The sequence below is a fragment of the Nyctibius grandis genome, chromosome 9, assembly GCF_013368605.1.
Source record: "Nyctibius grandis isolate bNycGra1 chromosome 9, bNycGra1.pri, whole genome shotgun sequence".
Lineage (NCBI taxonomy): Eukaryota > Metazoa > Chordata > Aves > Nyctibiiformes > Nyctibiidae > Nyctibius > Nyctibius grandis.
This window is the reverse complement of record NC_090666.1, coordinates 41675993-41698409: the sequence shown is the minus strand read 5'-3', so window position 1 is coordinate 41698409 and position 22417 is coordinate 41675993. Positions and strand designations below refer to the sequence as shown.

Below are 22417 nucleotides of genomic sequence, written 5' to 3'. Positions count from 1 at the left end.
GCTTTGTTAGGAAAGCTGGAAAGACGTAGCAAGTGAGAAGTCATGGATTCAGTAGATATGGCATGATGGCTAAAGCATTTGAAGTGGATGAGGAAAAAGGGAAATATAAAGATGAAAAAGAAGGAGCTAAGATGATCCTTCCTACAAATACACTTCAGGCCAGAGGGGAACAAATGTGTCACGTACCAGGCGACATTAAAAAAAAAAAAGAAGATGGCAATTTGAACCCAGTTTGTGTACTGGAAAACCAGTACGATTCTGCAATCAAAGAGGGATCACGTGCAGGAACTCTACACATATGCAGGGACGTGGCTTTGGAATCAGTACTCCAGCTGAGCCTCACTGACGTGGTGTGTATCTTCAACACACATTCTGTGGGTAGAGATCTATGTTCAGCAGAACCCATAGTCAGTGGGGCTAGACACCAAACGCAAGCTGTCGTTGCATTGATGTCACCGTCTCTGGATGTGTTTAAAAAAGCCTGGCCATGGCACTTAGTGCCCTGGTCTAGTTGCCATGGTGGTGTCAGGGCAATGGTTGGACTCGATGATCCCAGAGGGCTCTTCCAACCTGATTGATTCTGTGATTCTGTGATTGCCCGTTTTTTCTTGGGGCAACAAGGACTTGCCCACAAACACAGTTAGGAGCACCTTCAACCACAGATGGTGAGTAGAGTGGAGTAAAACTGTGACCCATTCTCTTTGCTGTGGAGCACTGGAGTCCTGCACAGGGCTTCCAGCCGACTCCCACCACCGTCACCACACAAAGGAGAATGCTTTCAGTGCGTACATGTGCGTTTGCATTAATAACTTCTGCAGTTAATTGATTAATTCATTTAATTAATAAAAACTTCTACTTTATGTAGCAGCACGTACAGAAATTAACAGATATTTAAGAGCTCTGCCCATGGAATTACCCCAATGTAGCTCATAATGGAGAAGTTTATTCTAAATAAAAGCCGGCTTTGTTAGCAAACCTCACCCCAGATCCCAGTAAGGAGAAAAGGTGGAAAAACGAACCAAAAAAAGAAAAAAGCCTTTGGTTCATTGAAGAAGGGTTTTATTCTTATTTTGTAAAATAGTTATTTGAGGAAACTACTTGGAGGGGCAGGTTCGTTAGCAGGAGTGGCATTTATGCTCCCTGTTCTCACCGACTTTCCAGGAACCCCCGGGCCCGGCGGCCGAGCAGCTCCCCCCGCACTCCCTCCCATAACAACATTTTTATTCGTGTTTCGGCTTCATTGTATTCCGAGGCCCCGGAGCGCCGCGGCCGAGGGCGGGGGGGTGAGGGGGGGTAAGGGCAGCCCGGCTTCCATGACGTGACTGACGCCTGGTGCACCCAGCGGGTACTGCACGGCCGGGGACAGCGCAGCCGCCGCCGACACTCCCGCCCTGAGGAGCCCCCGCAGGGGCAGCCACGGGCGCCCTCCGAGACAAGGCGAAACACCAGCTCCGGGTGCCGCCCGGCCGCCCCCGCCCCACACACCGCCCACCGGCCCCGGCCCGGCCGCTCCCCTCAGGGACGAGCCGCCGCCGCTCCCCGCCGGGCCTTCCCACAGCGCCATCCTCGGCCCCAAGCAATCGACCGCCGAACGCCTCGCCCCCCCCTGTCTCTGCCTGCTCCCTCGACACGCTTAATCGAGGTGTCGGTAGATCGGCTCGCTCGGCTTGGCGACGGGCGTCGCGCGGGTGCGCCGGGGCCGGCGCCATTTTGCAGGAAGAGGTGAGCGGTGCGGCGGGGCCGCTGCCGCTGGGGCTGCCGCCGGGGCGGCCTCGCTGGGCTTCCCGCTGCCCTCCCGCTGCCTGGCGCCGGCAGCTTCGGTGGCCGGGCCTGTAACGAGCGGGCAGCGCCGCGGTGCCTTGTGGGAGCGTTGTCGGGGAAACGGGGGGCGGCCGTGAGGGTTGATCGGCCCCGGCGGTGCGGGGTGAGGGGCGGGCGGGCGGCGAGGCCGCTCCGCGGCCGGGAGGGGCGCGGGCAGCCCCGGTGCAGCCGGGGCGCGGCCTCCCCGGGCGGTGGTGCCTCGGAGGCCAGTGCGTTCGCTTCTCTTCCAGGGGCGGCCGGGCCTGTCGGCGAGAGGGAGCCCACCGTGTGCCATGGCCAATGTGAGTAGCGCAGGCCGCCGCCTCCCGGGCGGTAGCGGCCCGCTTCGCCGCCGGTCTGCGGGACGGGGGTGGCTCTAAACCAGCCCCTGCGGCTCGTCCCGGTGAGAAGGCGAACCGGGGCCGCCGAAGGAGGGCACTTCTCCGTGTTAAGGGGGACGGTGGCCTTTGCTTTCCCCTTTAAAGCTGTCTAAATCAGCGTGTTGATGGGGGAGTCATTGATAAGAATCTGAGTTATGCCGAGGTATGTTTTTATTAGAAGGCAGTGGCATCCTTCCCTCTAAGTTTTGGAAGCCAATTTGTGTGGATATCGTGGGAATAATCGAATCGAGGATTAAGTAGGATCTGGTTTGGATTTCTTTTTAATGTCATGAGTTAAGATGAAATACTCAGGTTCCCCAGGGTGCTTTCAGACTGGAGAATGAAACATGCTTTATTGATTTGACATGAATAACTTATTGATTTCAGCAGTGGGTTTTCATTTGTGTAATGCTGGGTATGTAAATATTTGCATAAGTGAGCTCAGTCAACATATCTGTAATTAACAGTGACATCTCCATGTTAAGTGATCCTGATTATAAGAAAAAAATCCCCTTTTCTTGTAGTTATGTCAGCTATAATTGTTTACATCTCTTCATCTGTAATGTAATCATTATGTAAAAATTAATTTCAATAGTGTGTTTACATAAGAGAGAAAAAAAAAACATTTCAGTGGAATCAGCAGACTTTTGTTGTTGTTACAGGAACCTCTTAAATCTAGCGGTGTTTTAGAACTGGACAGCTTAAGGCCTTAACTGTAAATACTTGATTTAAGTCAGAAAATCAAACGTGCCTTTATGCCTTTGAGTCTTCATGATGCTGGCAGAACTTACTAGACATTTTACGTTTATGTAGAGGTGGTGTGTAAGAAACTGATGCGTACTGACTTAGGTCCTGATACTTTGAGTAGAGTTTTTATCTTAAACATACAAATAGTACTATTTTCTCACTCTTTTTGAAGTAACCTTGTTGCATACATATTTAGTGGTAAACACATGCATAAACTTCTATAGAATCAAGAATACAGCACTTAAGGAACATCCCTTTATGTCAGTTTATCAAAAGAATTTCTTTCCCTCACCTGGAAAATAAAGTTTTATGAAAGCACACATGCTATGCCAGATGCCATTTATATTTTCCAGTAATGCATGCTTTTGTGCAACTGTAGTCAAGAGTATTAGTTTTGTGATAGAGTTAAGTAGTCTTTAATTTTTTTAAAATTGCACTTCTAACTCTTATGTTTTGAGTGTGCAATTGGTTATTTTTCTGTTATGCGTGTGTCAATGCATCATGAAAGCTGTCAATCTGATTTTAAAGTATAAAAAATAGATCACACTTCTCAGTTTAATCACATCACCTGGATATTTCTTGTTTTAAAAAAAAAAAAACAAAACAGCAAAAAAAAAAAACCAGTAACAGTTGCTCATATTACTGCTTAAGATAATATAATTTGGCCTCAGAGCTACGAGGTGTATTTGGAGTGACACTATCTTGTGTCTCCCTCCAGTCTTTCAAGAAGTAGGAATACAGGCTGGCTAACATTTGTGCTAGCCTTCGAGGCAAACATCTTGGATATCAATGTTTACTTAATTAACAATATTTCCAGGTATTTCTGATAATCAGTCCTGTGATTGAATTGTGGCAATCATGGAAACAATAACAGGCATGGAAATAATCATGGAAACAGTCCTCATCCATAACTTAGTTTAGCTTGTGGGGTTTCAGTGGTGCTATTTAAACTTTTCATGGTTTTTTTCCTTGCATGAGGAGGCCTTTCAATAAGTGTTTTCAAGGCTTTTCCTTTACTTGGAATACTATTACTAGTGAAATATAAAAGTACTAATAAAATACTTTAAAAACTTGATTTTATAGAAATACAGTTGATAATAATTAAAATTGTAATCTAATTATCAAGTGAGGATTTTTCTTGTGATCCACAAAGCTGTACCTAAACTAGTATTTTTGCTAGCGTTATGTAATTCTTGTTTTGTTTTTGTCTTCTCAGGTGCTCTGTAACAGAGCAAGATTGGTCACCTACCTACCAGGGTTTTATTCCTTAGTCAAAAGAGTTGTAAATCCCAAGGCTTTTTCTACAGCAGGTTCCTCTGGCTCAGATGAGCCTCATGTTGCTGCTACACCTCCTGATTTATGTAAGAAAAAGCAAATTAATTTTCTTTGAATTTGTGTGCTCTCAGAACTTTGCACCCCATATAAATTGGGGAATTCTGAAGTGTGCTTTTTATGTCGGGGCCCTGTTACTTGTGTGTTGTGTTTACTTTGGTTATATATAATTGTGATCAAATACTTGTAGGTGAGAGGCTTTTTTTCTTCTTTTTTTTTTCTCCTCCTTTCTAAATGTGATGACTAAAGCAAGGCTTTGACTTTTGCAGGTCCAAGAACTGTATGGCCAGATGAAGTAATGGGTCCATTTGGTCCTCAGGACCAGAGATTCCAGTTGCCTGGTAATATTGGTTTTGACTGTCACCTAAATGGCACTGCTTCTCAGAAGAAAAGCCAAGTTTCAAAAAATCTGCCTGATATATTAGCAGAGCCTTCAGTAAGTGAAAGACATGAATTTGTAATGGCGCAATACATAAATGAATTTCAGGTAAGAGCAGGCTGCTTCTATGTGAAACTGATATTTCTTGTCTAAGAGAAACAAAACTAATCTCTATTCCTTCTGAAAAAAAGATGTTGTTGATTTTCTAGATGGTTTTGAAAGATGAACTTCAGCTGGGGTGAGCGAAAGATTACATAGACCCTAGCTGAAAAAAAAAAAACACCTCCTGAAATATTTCTTTCTCCTAAAAAAAAAACCCAAACATTTCAGGAGGTGTTGTTTGGTTTGTTTTTTTTTTACTGAGCAATGCTTAGTCAAGTGGCATTTTAGTAGTGACCTAATTATATGGGTATGGGAAAAGAAAACTTCAGTTTCAAAACTTGCTGTTTGCCAGATCTCACCACCTTTTCTCAAATGAAATTGGTAGTTTCTTCAGTATTTCAATGAATGGATCTGGACTTACATAGTTTGGACAGTGTTTAGATCTACCTGCTTAGTTCTGACAACCATTGAATTCCCACAGGAAGAGCAGATCAACATACCTCAGGTCTCACAATGAGACTGCTGTTTTGGTGATGGCAGAGCTTGCAGCCAGTCAGATCTGTTATGAACAAGCAGCAGCTTGATAATTCCTAGCGTGATCACAACATTTCAAAAAATGTTTATGGATAGTAGCTGCTGACTCAACTTTCCAGGCTCTCCGAGTTTGTGGCATGCTCAGACTTTGGAAGTCAACTAGCAAACCTCCATTGTAAAAATGCTGTGTAGTGTTTTTTGTAGCATTGTATTCCAAAGGGTTCAGAAAACATAAGCTACTGGTGAGCTCCTCAGATTCTCTTTTCAGCTTGTGGGGATCATACTTTCCATTACAAGCCCAGCAGAAAGTTCTAGTCTAGTTCATTTAGTGCAAACCAGGTGCACTGAATGCATGTCTGCTTTCTAGCAAGGTTACTTGTGTAATAAAATGCCCAGTGCAGCTGTTACTCTCTGAAATGGAAAGAGCAGAGGCAGGTTTTGCAACTGGCATTCAGAAAGTCAACAAGAGTCAGCTCTGCTTCATACCAGTGGTGTTTAGGCATCCGTGAACAGCATTTAGCTAACAAAAATGCTAAACTGCTCATCCTGGGAGAGGACCCAAATTTGAATGATGGGATCAGCTGAATAGGTTGCTGCAGCAAGCAGGAGAAAAGCTCAGTGCTGCTGAAGCTCATGCACCAGTCCTTGAACCAGACAGAGAAATGGCAAACTTCGCTGACCTCTCTGTACCTGAGAGTGATGTCTGAGTTTCATCTGAGCAGAGTAAATGGGCCTACCAGCCCATCAATATCAGAAGGTTATATTAATCTTTGGAAAATGGCCATAGTCTCTTGAGGAGTTTACCAGCATAACTGCATGGTTTGTCAGGCTTAAAATGCCAACTGATCTGTCCCAGTGACTTTGCAATCGTAATGCAAGATATGTGTGGAAACATGTATTGAAACTGCAGTTAATGTCTGTTCTTTGTCTATTGTTGTGTTTATTTTTTTCTAGGTTTGTTTTTTGTGCTGTTCTTGAATATTAATGTGTAGAACAAAAATGCTAGCCACGCTGTTTTCAGTGTAACAGGTTTCTCTAGGGAGAACTTTCAGGTACAAACAGGTGTTAGGTAGGACTTAATGTACTATTCAACATTGTAACTTCAGTTTTAGAGAAACTTACTGTGATTCCTTGTGAATTATGGCATAGTTAGAGCTAGAAAAACTGTATTAAGGCATTCTGCACCTATTACATAACAGTTGCTATCCCAAAGGAGGCAGATGTTGTTACTACCTTCTTAAGGGCATTGCAAGCTTAAATGCTATATATCTATTTGTAACATACCCACAAGAATCTGGGGTTTTTTTAGAAACTGTAGAACTAAAAACCTGTAAAGAATAAAAATGCTATTATTGGAAAACTTCTGCTTTTCAAGCTGCAGCAGCTAAATCTAAAAATACTGATATTGAGAGCTTTAAAACTGTTGTGTAACTTTAAAGTTTTATTCTAGCTCAGGTAATGTGTGTATGTCTGAAATCTATCAATTGCTGTTACTCAAACTTGAGGCCTTTGTTTCAGAAAGATATTTTTCAAAAACTTCTGTATTGGTTAAGGCTTTGAGATAAGCTTTATTATTGTAACTGTGTTAAAATTTCTGTATAGGTTTAAGCAATAGGTTATACCTGTATCTGTTCCACTTTTTATATTTGAAAAATAAGCTTTAAGTCTCACTGCAAATGATCTTTCTGCTTGGGTCTATCAGTGGACATTGAGTCACAAAAACACAGTCTGGTGTACCAAGTTACTCCTGTTATATATTAATGCAATCATATAAAAGTTGCAATTTTGTTTTTTTTCTCAGGGTGCTGATGTTCCACAGAAACAGCAAGTAAACAACGCTGAAACTTACTTTGAAAATGCCAAGGTGGAATGTGCAGTACAAGCTTGTCCTGAACTGTTACGAAAAGGTATGTTTTCACTTTTTTTGACAGCTAAGAAATTATAACTTTTTAAAATGTAAAAATATGGAAGTAAATGCTCTAATGCAATTGATGCCACAGAATGTGTGATAGAAAAAGGATAATCGAGAGCTAATATTTTACAGAAGAAAAATACATGCTATAAAATGAAAACTGAAACTTTGCTATTGACAATACTTTGTATCTAATATAAAATTCAGTGTCATTTAAAGTCAAGATCAGCTGGGGCGGAGAGTAACTTTCATCTGCTTCTTTAGTGTCAGGTAGGTTCTGGAGCTAATTCACTATCCAAGTTTGTGACCAAATCAAGTCTTTTGGCACCGCTTCTTAGTGAAATAGCAAATTGAAATTATGAAACTACTGAAAGCATTGCTTTTGTATCTTTCTGTCTTGAATTTGTTCAAGAAGAAAATGATTGAAACAAAATTGCAATAAAACCTTATAATTTTAAGTGTGGTATACTATAAGAGAGAAGAGACTGAAATCTGTCTGAAATCTTGGTCTAGGTGCTGAAGAGAGCAGACTTCTCAGAGTGTGAGACAAAATGAACCTTTCAGCTTTTTATTTTGGAAAGTACTTTTCCCCCCACACTTAAAATAAGTCTCTGTGAAGCCTCATCGTGACTTTGGTGCTTCATGTGCGTTCCTGTTTGATGTAGAGAGAGAATCGTGATGGGTTTGGGCCTTTTCTGTCCCAGGGGAAGAACTGTCCCAACTCCTGCAGATAGTACACTGCTGATACTGAGTCTGCTGTCCTGTCCTAGGAAGTAGATCTGAGACTTTTCTATTGAAATATTTAATGTAGAAATTGGTGTGCATCATATAATGTGGCTTAGCCAGAAAATAAGGGTCTTCGTACCTCATATGCATAGAGAACTGTGGTGGTGTTCATTTCAAAATACTAAAATATTCCTATACTTAGTGTTAGATCTTTGTAAGGAAAGACACTTGTTTGCACATTCTAAAATTCCACAAAAACAACATCAGCATTTCAAACCAGCGTGCTGTTTGCTGGGTCTGATGTGAAAAACACACGTCTATCTTGGATTTAAGTGTAAAGAAGGCTCTAAAATAAGTTCAGTAATTTGTTTAAAACTGAAAAATCATAAGGAAAATGTAAGAGCAAGCCATAATGTGCCACTTTCACTTTTTATAGACTTTGAGACAATGTTTCCAGAAGTGAATGCCAACCATTTAACAGTATTAACTGTCACCCAGAAGACTAAAAACGATATGACTGTGTGGAGTCAAGAAGTGGAGGATGAGAGAGAAATGCTGTTAGAAAATGTAAGTAGCTGCCAGTAGCATCAGCTTATTTTAGTTTGTAGGTGAATCTTCTGTGAACTGTGTCTGTGTTTTGGTCCATTTCTAGCTCTGGTAGTAATATGCTTTATTATGTTTTAGAGCATTTTTGAGCTAATCCTATGTTCTCTTACAGATGAAATGGACAACTTTTTTCCAGCTTTGTAGCTTTTTTGACTGCTCTACATGTTTCATAGAAGTATTAAATTCTTTACAGTGGAGTGAGTCAAAAATATGCTAAAATGTTATAAAATGCTACAGTAAATTAATAAACATACTTGATTGTTGTCCTGTTGCAGTTAAAGGGCAGCAACTATTTTCTCACCTATTTCAGCTTTAGTACAGTGCATTTTGTAGAATTTCACTGCTCTATTTTTCTGCTATGGTTAATGCCTTTAGCCTGGATATCAGTTATACTTATTACATCTTAACCGTCCTCATGAACATTGTCTTCTTGTTCAGTTGCCACTAGAGGGCTGTCTGAAAAGCCCTTTATTTCATATTCTTCACATTTTTTTGGTGTGTACTCCAGCAGGCGTCGGTGTTCAGCACTGCTGGCACTCTTAGCACCTCAAAATACAACACTTCTGTATATCATTTGTTACAGTTTTTCTAGAACTAGTAAAAAATCATCCTGTGGGATTTTCACCTGCGTAGTGAGGGTGATATTTCTGTGTGAAAATAGTCTGGTGATGTCCTTTTCAATCCTGTAAATTGTAAATGTGGCCTGTGCAAAGCAGTGTAAGAGTTACCACAAAAAAAAGGAAGAAGCAGTCTGAAGGATGAACATAAAGATTACACACAAATTGAAATTCCCTTCGTTTTAGTGTGTTCTTCTCTTTGAATTATTTATGGTCTGTTGGCCTTTGGCGTTGTAATCTGGTCTAATGATATGTTAATTGGCATCTTTCTTCCTTGTGCACCTCCCTGTCAAGTCTAATATAGTCATCGTAGGGGTGTTAGGATGTTGGATGTAACCTCCCGGCCTAAAGGTTACTAACAGCAAATTCACAAGAAAATGGTCTGTTTGTTTGCTTCATAGATGGTTAGAAGCAACCTTAAAAATACTAATTTAATGTGAGAGGCTTGTGCTGAAGTAATGAGGGTTATGTACAGCCAAATCGGAATGTTTACAGTAGTGAATAAGTGATTGCTGAGGGGTTGTTACAACACTGGATCAAAAGATGTACTGGATCAGAAATGTAATGCCTAAAATGCTGTCTTCAGATGGCTTGCTTCTATTTGTGACTTAATTTACAGTTGAAACATAGTTAATCATCAGAGCCATCAAACCTTGAAATACAGAACAGACTGTGAAGGATAAACTTCCCTTATCGTGGACTGTTAAGGGCCTGAAGCTGAGTGACTGTAATAATATTTCTATAAATTTGAAACCTTGAGCTGCTAAGGGCACTAATTAGAGAGAACAATCCAGTTTTTAGAACAAAGTAAATAAAGTATTATTCTGAAGTTAAAAATATTGCTTTTTTATGAGATTAGGGAATTTCTTTCATGTTTTGAGGAACCTACGTGAGTTCTGTTTGTGCTTTACTCTAGCTCGGTGTATTCAGCTGTTTAGATTTTTGCACTTGGACATGTTTTTCTCAGAGTGCCTGGATGCTTCTAGAACCATCACGTATCTTGACTTTTGTGTTTGGTTGGGTTTTTTTTCCCCACTCACCTTTACAGGTTTCTCTGGAAGTTTTCTATGGGCCCCTGCTGGCCCTTATAACACGGGTTGAAAACTGCTGGTCTAGGTGATTACAAGCACATAACTGAGGTCTCCTGTTCTTGCTGATTTATCTGTGGAAAAAAATGTGCTGTGTAATCTGTAGACCGTGTAATTATTTTATGCCCTGTGTTGTGATGTCAGAATAAAGGAGCACAACTTTAAATCTACCTAGTTGAATTTTCTGACAAACAGATAACTGCAAACTCAACACCAAAGATTAAAAAATTAAAAAAAAGCTTATTTTCTCAAATTAGCTGATGTGAAAAGTTAGCTACCAAAAAAAAAAGTAGATTCTTTAAGCTGTCCCTTCAGAGAAAGGAGGTTTTTGATGATGTGTTACAGAACAGGGAATTTCTTGGCATGTTGCTTAATTGAAAATACTGTTTTCAGGAACATCAGCTGGTGTCCTCCAGTGTAATTGAAACCTGATCTACAACTTTGATTGTCAAATAGTGGGCGAGTTTGAAATCATCATTCATCCTGATCACCAGTTCGTTACAAGAGAATTGGTGTAGATTGGTGTAAAAGTCAAGTGCTTATGGAACTGTTTGCTGCTGTAGTGCAAAACTGAAATGTTCTTTAAAATCATTTACAGTTAAACATTTGTAGTGCAGGAAGAACTACGTAATACTGTCCTGTTGGCTGAGATAAGACCTTGCAGCAAAACTATGTTTTTAATGTATTTATAAAAATATATTTAATGCTACATTTAGTGTCAAATTTGTGGAGTTTAGGTGAGATCTGTAAACTCGTGGAAATAACACAAATACCTGAAGTAATGGTTGACTTCTTAAAGAGGATAACAGGTATGATTGTAATCTGCATGAATAATCAAATCAATTACATTATTCCTTGTACAAGCTGTTAATCCATTACTGACTGGCACAAGGAACAGTTGTAAATCTCATATGGTTGGAGTAGCCTAATGTGTGCCATTAATTCTAATCCTCTTAATATTATTAATGTTTTTATTGAAAGTATGCTGGATTTCTCATTTATCAGTAGAGGTGAAAAGAAATCTGCTTGTTCATTTTCATGATATTGTATGTGTTCTGATGTGTATATACATGTAACAAAAATCTCATTTTATATCCTTCTTTCCCTTCGTTTTCTCTAAGTTCATTAATGGTGCCAAGGAAATCTGCTATGCAATTCGTTCTGAAGGCTATTGGGCTGACTTCATCGATCCATCCTCAGGACTGGCAGTAAGTTGTGTGCTGAGTGGAGCTGGTGCCATAGGATAATTCCTTTCAGAAATTAAGATAGGATAGTAACCCTGAGCCAGTTCCCGTACTGTGTCAGCTGTTATTGGCACTTCGGAGGACTTTGTTCAGCAATGAAGTTGAATTTTATATACCTGTAGAAGTTTTATGCCCAGAGGCTCTTGGTCACTGCACAGTAGGCTGGTTGTGCCCTCCCAAGGTAACTTGGTAGTCCTGACACCTGTTTGTGTGGATGGAGGGTTTTTAAAAGTCTCTTTGCACTAGTTAATGACATCTTTGTTATGTAGAAAAAAAAATGAATAGCTTGTTCCTGTTGAATAGTGTTGGCATTCATTATCAGATTACAGCAGTTCTCTGGAGGAGCTGACAGTTTCTTACCAAGACATCTGTGAAACATAAGGAGTCTTAAAACTTAGAGGAGAGACTGGAGAAAGCTTCTATCAAAGCATGAGCATATATGTATTTTTGTCTGAGAACTGTAAAAACTGTATTATGGTTGAACATAATCATGGCAAAGCTCCGTTTAGTGGGTTTTTATTTAAAAACACTGTGAAAGGCAGTGATTTATTGTGTCAACAGAGGCAAATAGGTTTAGCAGGGGATGTTTGTAAGGTGAACATGCAGTTGAACGTGTATATAGTGCTTAAAAGCTTCCCAGAAATTCCATGCATGTAAGGAATAGTTATGGACTGATGAAAGTAAGGTTCTATCCTTGGGCTCCAGTTCATCGGTAACATCCTTACTGATAACCTGTTCATCAGGAGCAGGCTTTTGGTCAGAAGCTTCATCCTCAGATAAAGCAACTGAAATACCTGTTTCAAATTTACCCATTTTTGCTCTTCAAAGCATCTTTCTTTATAGGGGGCTCATTGAAAAGGTACATGTCTTTTTTTTTGCTATTTCACAGAAGGTTTCTATCCTCAGTGCCTGTAGAAGTAGCAGAACCTTTCCAAAGCACTTGAGGCTTTTGGTATGTGTGATTGATTAGACATTCAAACACACTGGTATGCCTTCAGTGCTCTGTCAGTGGTGAAGGAAAATCTTTAAATATGGGGTACCAGCATAACCAGAGGTGCTCTGCTTAGTTTCTTGTGTAGATTTCATGAATAAAGCTGTACCTAAAATGTAACTGGTACTTGTGGGCTTGGGTTTTGTTTCAAAAAGGGGTAGTTCTGACATTTTAAGTGTTCTTGGAAATGTTCACATGAAAAATTCTCTTTTTTTTTCCCCTCCCACCTAGTTCTTTGGACCTTACACAAACAACACACTGTTTGAAACAGACGAGCGCTACCGCCACTTGGGATTTGCCATTGATGATCTTGGCTGCTGCAAAGTTATTCGTCATAACATCTGGGGTACTCATGTGGTCGTAGGAAGTATTTTCACTAATGCTGAACCTGACAGCCCTATCATGAGAAAACTAAGTGGAAACTAATAGTCACCAGGGTTTCACAGGTTCTTATGACCTTTGCATTCTTAAACTTGGTGATTCTCTCTAAGCATTGTCAGCAAATGCCACACTTTAAAGTATTCTTAGGTAATAAAGTAGCTGTTATTTATTTTTAGTCTTTGTGAGTATGTGTTCGCCACATGGGACTTAGAATATTAATTGACAACATTCAGATACCTTTATGTGCCACACGAACTTTAAGCTGTGAGTTTCCTTCATCTTGAGTGAGTTTAAACGTATATGTACATAGCCATTTGCATATCCTTGTTTTAATATTATCTTCCATGCCATACTTAACCATTTTGTTTAGTGTCTGACCAATCTGTGCTCTTAGTATTGAAAATCCTGATGCCACTGAAGTTTCTAGGAATTTTGCCACTTACTGGAATAAGTAAGTGGCAAAAAAAAGTTGAATAAGTAATAAAATTGTTCTCCCAGAACATAGAACTTAATAAAAACTGCAGAGGTTAATGCTGGACTAATCACTCATTTGCTGTTCTAAAATGAGAATAATGAAATAAGCTCTCAGTGGTCTCTAACTACAACTAATACTTCAGCAGTGAAGTATTCACTTGATTGCCACATCCAGACACTCAGTAAAAAGTCTTAAATTACTCTAGAATCAGTCATCTCTTAGTGTTTTTTTGTCTTCATGTTGCTTGGGATTTTATTTTCTCAGTGTTAGCTAAGTATATTTAATTAGTTTATATATGTAAATGTAATTTAAACTTGCTTTTGTAACTTAGGTCATTAAATACATCGTGGAAAAAAAATGCTAATAGGGCAATGCTTGGATATCATCATTGTTTTCCTGTACTTGGATGCAATTTAGGCTTGTCTCTGTGGAATTTTGAAATGCCTGTGCAAAGAGCAATTACGATCAATTACTGCAATTATGATCAATTATAAAAATATTTCCACAGGAAGGTTTCAGTAAGCTTGTCAGTCTCTTCAGGTATCATAAAAACAATCAGGTCAATTGAAGTTACTAGAGGAAGAATGGTGGAGAAAATTAAAGGCACCTGAAATACCAAAACTGTCAGCTGCCTCCCCACAGGGACTAACTAACAAACTAGATTTTAATCTCATCGCAGTCAGTTATCAGGGCCGTTTGTTAACACACCCCTGCAGTATCTGTGCCAGTTCATGCAACAGTGGGAATCCTTCAGTTTTGACTCTCTTGAAATGTATTGCAGCTTTTGTCTGGGTAATGGCTGCATGAGACAGTGATCTGAGAGGTGTAGCTTCCTTTCAGATATCTAGGGATTTTAATCCTTGTGTCTTTTTCCAATGTTAACTCACAATTACAGATCTAAAATTTGTCCTAGGTTTGTGTACTGCTTCTATTCCCTGCTCAGGGTCTAAGCCAGGTATCACCAAAGTCGTCTTATTGGCTTTAATGGGTTTAGAACCAGATCCTTTACCAAGTGCCTGTATCTGTCCTTGTTAATGACTGCTGCAAGCCCATAACGGTGGATCACGGCGGTGGAAGCGAGGAAGACTTTCCACTGGAGGAGTGAGTGCTTTCTACTCAAAATTCATTCACTAAGCCAGCAGTTGAGAGGTTATCTTGCTCACCTACTGTCATTGTCATCACTGTTGGCTCTAGCCTGTGCACATTCCAGGTTGAAGTGTATGGCTGTTCAGGCAGGATTTGTTTATCACTCTGTCATGGAATTTGTGCTGTATTTCCAGAGCCCAAGTTCTTGACCTCCTCTGCTGTCTAAGAAAGCTGTATTATTTCAAACTGGTTTATTTATAGTTGTGGGTTTTTTTTTTCCCCATTCTCATCAAGAGGATTAAAAAAGCTTGAGAAGCTGCAATGTGTCCTGTGTGTTTGCACAATACAATAATTTTGCAGAACACAAATTAGCTGATTTGATAAAAGAGGGTTAGTGTCTCTCTGGACAGTACAGTGTTGCAGAGAACTTTGTTGGACAAATATTAGGAAAATGAATTCTGTGAAATGGTTCACATATTTAACAATCTTGAAGACTCTTGATGCTATATTGTCTTCAGCTGACTGCTGTACTTGCCTTTCTGTGTTTTAGAAAGGGTGGGAGCTGTCAGGCAGCTTCTCAAATCAAGCTTGGGACACTAGTGTTTGAGTTCATGTCCTTTAAAAGCCCTTTCCAGGATGAAAATTTACAGTGTATTTTCAAATGGCTTCAACCATGGCAGAAATCTCACTGAAGACAGTGGGAGTTTTGCCTTGACTTCACCAATACTAATGTTTCATGCCAGAATTTGAGGGGAGGTCTGATATCCTGATATTTTTCTAAATAAAATTCTCTCCTACAAACTGATCCCCAAAAGAAGCTAGAACTGTTCCAGTTCTGTTTCCCTCACATCAGAAGAGCTATACTGTGTGTTAATTAACTTGCTACTATGAAATAAAAGTTCTTGAATGCAGTGTGATTAACTACGTCTGATAATAAAAAACAAAACAGCTTTCAGTGTTACAAAATCATATTCCTTTCTAGGGTAAAGAAACAAACACATGAGGAGCTATTGTATATAAGGTCACATCTGCCTCCTTTGTTAAGATTACTGCTCTGTGGGAAGGACTATTTTTCTTCATTCAGAGAAGCTGTTCATTTCAAAATGTTATTAATTTATTGCTGAATATACCAGAATTTATTTTTTGCAATGAATTCCATAAGAACTTATTTGAAGTGGTGATGGTGAGCATCACAAGAGCAGTGCTGTCTTTGTGTGGTTACATTTGCAAGTGAAATAGGAAGGTGTTGCTTTGCTGCTTGAATCAGTCCAGGGAAATACTGAATTATCTTGAGGTCTTCAGTGCAGTGATTGGGATCTTCCTCTTCCCACATGAAAGGTCCTAAAGTGCAGACTTGGTGATAGCTTTTACTGGTATTGGGTTGTGTATGGAGGGGTCTGTTCCAAATCCTCTCCTCAGCCCCTTTGGTTCAGTTCAGTGAATTCATGGATTTATTCATGACACACCCTCATGTACCAGTGCAGATTTTAGAACTTGTCTTTAAGTTCAACTGTGCTTAACTTGTGTGGGAGCAAATAAACTAGTCTTTCTCTGATTCACTAAGTTAAAAATTAACACTATACAGTCTGTCGTGTGGAGGGAGTAAAAATACTGTTAGTGATTGAGAGCTGAAATGTAATAGCAAAATAATTGTATGACTTGCCTCCTATGCCCCGTCCTTTTAAAGCCTCTTTTTATTAAGAGTTGCTTCTCTGTTACTCAGCAGCCTCAAAGATGTCATTTAAACTCATGTTCACTGTGCATACATCTATAGAGAACAGGGAGATTAAGCCAGGTAATCAAACAGCTCTCATTTATAAGAGCATAAACAGTGAAAACTTTATTCTCCTTCCGCTGGCAGCCACCTGCCTGGAAAAAAAGCTCTCAAAAATCCAGAGGGTCAAAGGGATTTGTATGATCCAAGGCTTCGGAGCATGCTTCTGTGCTCTTTTTCCCCTCAACTGCACCCCTACACATGCAGTTTGCCTTCTGGACTGAAAGAAAAGTGAAAGCTGCGGATCCAAAACCCATGTGGATGATTTTTGTGCATGCATGGTCTAAAATGTCCGACAAATACAGATAAGGAAGTTGTTGTTGTGTTGGAGATACACAGCATACATAGTTCTGAAATCATGTACTTCAGAAAGCAGGTAACTTACTAAACCACAGTGTCACCACTTAAAAGCTGCCTGTGTGACCATGAATATTAAATGAATTCCTTCCCTTGCTCTTGAGCTAAGTGGACACCGATAACAGCCCTTGGATTTGATAGCAAATAAATGACTGACAGAGCTGCCCTGTTAGCAGAGGTGTGGAAGGCTGGATGGTGAAGGAGAATGAACTGTATCTCTGTGAATTAACTGGTGAGTGGATAATCGAGGGCTGAAATACCTCACTTGATCCAAAGTGAAACATCCTGTGTACGGATATTTTTGCATATTCATTCTCCTAGCAAAACAGGGCAACTTCACACAAAATTTTCAAACATTTCTGAATTTTTTTTTTCAATTTTTCTTACACAAAGGCAAAATCCATACACGGTTACTGATCTTCTCTGTGAACAGCTGGTTTTACCACACAGGCGTCAATATTTATTTTTTTACTTCAGCTGTCCCTATGCACATAAAAGTCATGGTCAGGAAAACACTCTGGTTTAAGCTTTGCTTTTAAACAGCAGAATTTTATACTGGTTTGTTAGGATCCACTAGAAAAATCTGTAAAGATAACCCAGAGCTTGAAAAGTTGCATTTTCATAGCTTGCACCCCCATAGCTTCCATGGCTCTTGCCAAAGTCTTGCTGAGTAGATCCAGAGTGCAAACGCTACCACAACTCCTGAGTTTGCCAATTCCTGTTGAAACCAAGGTACCACAGAGCTTTGATTAGTTATTAACTCAGACTGTAATGCAAAATAGCGTAGCAGTGAATTATTTCCGAAGGCAGAATGCGTCAGTGCTGCTCCAGGATTGCTTGTGTGAGCTATCGGGGGGAACAAAACCCTCACAATGTCAACTAGACCAGGGCACTAAGTGCCATGTCCAGGCTTTTCTTAAACCCCTCCAGAGATGGTGACTCCACCACCTCCCTGGGCAGCCCCTTCCAATGGCTAATGACCCTTGCTGAGAAGAAAAATAGAATCAATACTTCAGTGTATGTCATTGGTCTAATTGGATGCAATTCTATGTTGGGGTTTTTTTGGTTTGGTTGTTTTTTTGTTTGTTGTTTTTTAGCTTGAAAAAAGCATCGGGTGGGAAGGTGCTGCTTATAGCTGAGAATGCTGTGAAAGGGAACCTGATGACTGGTCCAAAAAAACTATCCACTATGCAATTACCATGTCAGGAACGAGCACTAAGGTTAGTCAGTGTTTCCAGTAGAGGAAACTAATCACAGATAAGATATTAATATAGAGTAAAATAGACCCTTACTGCAGCCTACAACTACCTGAAGGGAGGTTGTAGTGCAGTGGGAGTTGGCCTCTTCTCCCAGGCAACCAGCGACAGGACGAGAGGACACAGCCTCAAGCTTCGCCAGGGGAGGTTCAGGTTGGACATTAGGAAGCATTTCTTCTCAGCAAGGGTCATTAGCCATTGGAAGGGGCTGCCCAGGGAGGTGGTGGAGTCACCATCTCTGGAGGTGTTTAAGAAAAGCCTGGCCATGGCACTTAGTGCCCTGGTCTAGTTGACAGGGTGGTGTCAGGGCAATGGTTGGACTCGATGAGCCCAGAGGTCTCTTCCAACCTGATTGATTCTGTGAAAATTCCTGCAGTGTATTTTAAGTGATCACCTTTCCTCTTCCAGCATAACTTCAGCAGGGCTAACTAATTTTAATTGCAATTAGGGTGGTGAAGTACTGAAGTTTTGACCCTGCTATTAAAACCACTGGCCAAGGCACTTGGCCATCAGCCATCAAGACCTCAGCCACACCTGAGCACTAGTTGCTGCCACTGAAATGACCTGGGCTTTTTTTTTTTAAAAACAACTTGGGGGGGACGGGCAGTGGGTCAGCTGGAAGCTGAGCAGGTCCCTTGGAGCCTTCTGTGCCCTGACGTTTCCGTGCAGGCTGGCACTCGCACAGGGGACCTTTTCCCTGACTGTGGAAGCTGTCCAGGGGCTACATGCCCATATGCACACACGCACCCGAGGCTCGCAGCAGCTGCTTGGTGACAACAATAACAGCTTGTATCAGCTGCGAGAATAAGTTACGTGTTGGCTTTTTCATAGGGTCCTGCTCTATTATAATTCTCTTTGTTTCCAGGGGAATAACGGCATCTGACAGCCCTCTTTGTCAGGAGCAGATCTTTGCCAGGGGACGCATGCAGCGTTGATGATATATACCGTTTAGGTCTGTTTTGGACATGCAAAGGTTATTTTTTTTATTTTTCTGACCCGTTACTCCACTCTCATGAGACCCCTCCTGCAGTGCTGCATCTGCCCCTGGGGCCCCAACGTAAGAAGGACATGGAGCTGTTGGAGCGAGTCCAGAGGAGGCCATGGAGATGCTCAGAGGGCTGGAGCCCCTCTGCTATGGAGACAGGCTGAGAGAGCTGGGGCTGTTCAGCCTGGAGAAGAGAAGGCTCCAGGGAGACCTTCTAGCACCTTCCAGTACCTGAAGGGGCTACAGGAAAGCTGGAGAGGGACTTTTTACAAGGGCATGGAGTGACGGGATGAGGGGGGACGGTTTTAAACTGAAAGAGGGGAGATTGAGATGAGATATCAGGAAGAAATTCTTTCCTGTGAGGGTGGTGAGACACTGGCCCAGGTTGCCCCGAGAAGCTCTGGCTGCCCCCTCCCTGGCAGTGTTGAAGGCCAGGTTGGATGGGGCTTGGAGCAACCTGGTCTGGTGGAAGGTGTCCCTGCCCATGGCAGGGGGGTTGGAACTGGATGGTCTTTAAGGTCCCTTCCAACCCAAACCATTCTGTGATTCTATTCTATGATTCGATTTTTGCTGTGTGAGGGTTTTCTGTGCCCTGTGAACAAGCAGGGTTTAACCTTAGGGTGTGTACACCAACGTGTGCCTTAACCAGGTGACTGACACTGAATCGTTTGCTCATGATTGCATCCTAAACTACACTCAAACACAAACCCTCTTAAAATAGCAAATTCCAGCAAGTGCCCAGCAAAGCTAGGTTTGCTGCAAGACACCAAACCAACCCCATTCTCCAGTTAAACAGAGCCCCCCTCCCTGGCCGGCTGGTTACGGAAGGGGCAGGTTTTCAGCAGGTGGGTAATCGGGGCTCGACGTGCTGCAGCTGGTTCCCCCCAGCCCTGCCCAGCTTGTCCTGCAGCATGGCCCTGCCTTGGAGCCTCCTTCACCGAGCTGCTGAGCTAATCCTGCCTCTTCGGAGACGATTTGATCGATGTTGTGTTGCCTCAACGTGGGTAAGTTGTGTCTGTGAGATGCTCTCGGCCTTTCAGCTCTGAACACTGTGAAAATAATTTAAATTGCTGTGTGACTTGGATCTTGGGGCAGTGAAGACCCTATAAATATCCTACAGGTTTTGGAGGGGCTTTATCTGGGCTCATTCTTGGGTGGAGGATGATGGGGCTCAGGAGAAGGGCACTCCAACGTGGTTGCTTGAATTCCTGCAGACGGCTGCAAATCTCTTGCTCTCCCTCTGAGCAGTAGTTTGAGGAAGGAGACCCAAGTGTGACATCTGATGGCATCTTTGCTGAGAAGCTGATGTGGTGACAGGAGAAAAAGAGCCTCAAGACGTGTTGCTAAAAATACTTGGGTGGTTTTGTACCAGCTGGGGTTTCCCAAGGACTGACTTTGCTGCAGGGACCACATGGCTGCTGCTCAGCCCCAGAGCCATAGTGGTGTCTTAAAAAAAAACAGAACTTGAAACATCTTGAACCAAGTTATTTACTAATTTGAGTAGAACTGAAATGCTGGAGTGGAGCTGATGAGCTCAAGATAAATGTGGTTAGTTATTTTCCAGGACTGCTTTGATTACTTGCAGGAGTTAAGATATATTTCTCTTTTATTTTGTCCAGTGAGCTTTGCTCCCTCCAAGGAGGAGTGTTGTGTGGCAAGTGTGTTTTAAATCCAGAAGCACATAAAATTTAAAGAATATCGAAAAACAGAGGTTGGTGATGAATAGGAAGATGAGAAGCCCCAGAGGTGCAGGAATATATTTGTGTAGAGGTGTGGAAAAGAAAACTAGTGTGTGAGGGAGAGGGCAGGATCGTTGCTGACTTGGTACTTTGGAGTCTGGGAGAGAGAAGGAAGATAGAAAAGTTCAGAATTTAGAGACAAAGGGTAGAAAATAATATTAGTAATTCTTACAGACAGGAATTAGAGTGGGAATCAAAGGAAACCCAGGCATTTAACTCCATCCTGTTATTTATGAAAGCTTGGTACTTATAGACAGAGGGGTAACAAACCTCATAGACCCGGTTAACAGGTATGCCATGCGGGCAATCGTAGGGTATGTCCTCTATCTGCCAGCCTTTTGTTGTCATTCAGGTTTTCCATTGGGTCTGATGCTGAAGTCTTGCTGCAGACTTGCTGAGTATTTGGTGTCGGAAGGGGCCTCAGGAGGCTGTCAGGTCCCTGCGGGGCCGCATAGGAAATCTGGGAGTCTGAAAAAACGCTGAGCTGTCAATGAGCACAATGTCCATAAAATGAACCCCTTCCAACCCTGCTCCTGCCTACCCCTTGAAAAAAATTGGTTCTGTAAACCTGTATCTCCAATTCAACTGAAAAAGCATCTATTATTGCCAAATTTCTAGTGTAATCACAGAATCAATCAGGTTGGAAGAGCCCTCTGGGATCATCGAGTCCAACTATTGCCCTGACACCACCATGGCAACTAGACCAGGGCACTAAGTGCCATGTCCAGGCTTTTCTTAAACCCCTCCAGAGATGGTGACTCCACCACCTCCCTGGGCAGCCCCTTCCAATGGCTAATGACCCTTGCTGAGAAGAAATGCTTCCTAATGTCCAACCTGAACCTTCCCTGGCCAAGCTTGAGGCTGTGTCCTCTTGTCCTATCGCTGGTTGCCTGGGAGAAGAGGCCGACTCCCACTCCGCTACAACCTCCCTTCAGGTAGTTGTAGACTGCAAGAAGGTCACCCCTGAGCCTCCTCTTCTCCAGGCTAAACACCCCCAGCTCCCTCAGCCGTTCCTCATAGGTCAGACCCTCCAGACCCTAATGAATGAGGTTTTCTGCTACACACTAACACCCACAGCGAGGCCAAGAACTAGCTGGGTTTTTTTTTTCCTCCTGACAAATACCCTGCCATCGTCCATAAAGGAAAGAATCCAGTCTTACCTGACTAAAGCCAAAGGCAGGTGGTGGAGCTTTGAGCCCACCACCCAAACCTGAAAGCCACATAAAAACCAGGACTAAATAATAGTTGCAAACTGACTGTGGCTTTTATCTCCCACGGGCTGCTGCGGTGCCTTTAAAATAGTAGCCCTTCACCTTGGCAATGGCAATTCTTGCTTTAATATTTTTTTTTTTAGTAAGGCTTAGGCTGCTATTTCAGGAGCTGCACAAACACAAAGGTCTCATCGGCGTGGAGTCTGACAGGGGAAACCTAACAGGATTAGGAGACTGAAATTTCATGCAGCTGGGTGTTATGCTTCACCGAGAAAGTAATCCCTACTGCTAAAATGGCAGTGTCTGGCAGGTTGGAAAAGCTTTAAGAAAATAAAATGTAGTCTGAGGGCTGGATGTTGGGGAGGGGTTTGGTTCTAAAAGAGACACAGTGATATCCTGTAGAGACTAAGTGACGACTAGTGGAAAATGCTGGGAGATGAACTTGGTGGAAAATATATATATATCTATATATATATCTCCATCCATCCCCTGGAGAAAACTCAAAATTGTGGTTAAGGGGATGTTTTCAGGTGACAACCCATCATTTTAGTTGTGAAAAAGCCATGTATGGGCGCATGTGTTGCACCCTACCTTGTGCTTAGGTTGATAAGGCGTAAGTTGAGCGTGAGCAGTAAGAAATACCTGTCCCAGGTGATCAGCTACGGCGTCAGCAAAATCCACCCCACCTCTTTCTG

At 41.9% G+C, this 22417-nt stretch overlaps 1 protein-coding gene across 2 annotated transcripts; it reads left to right on the top strand.

Annotated features, from left to right (window-relative positions):
- Positions 1-1656: 1656 nt before the first annotated feature.
- MMADHC (metabolism of cobalamin associated D) lies at positions 1657-14722 on the top strand. Of its 2 annotated transcripts, none has more exons than XM_068408139.1 (8): positions 1657-1722; positions 2052-2102; positions 4144-4288; positions 4529-4746; positions 7076-7181; positions 8349-8479; positions 11345-11431; positions 12690-14722. In XM_068408139.1, the coding sequence occupies exons 2-8, from the start codon at positions 2094-2096 to the stop codon at positions 12882-12884; spliced, it is 891 nt and encodes a 296-aa protein (XP_068264240.1). In that variant the 5' UTR covers positions 1657-1722; positions 2052-2093; the 3' UTR covers positions 12885-14722. The 2 variants fall into 2 exon arrangements, with proteins under 2 accessions (XP_068264240.1, XP_068264241.1); XM_068408140.1 differs by lacking the exon at positions 1657-1722 and adding an exon at positions 1729-1924.
- The last annotated feature ends 7695 nt before the right edge of the window (positions 14723-22417 follow it).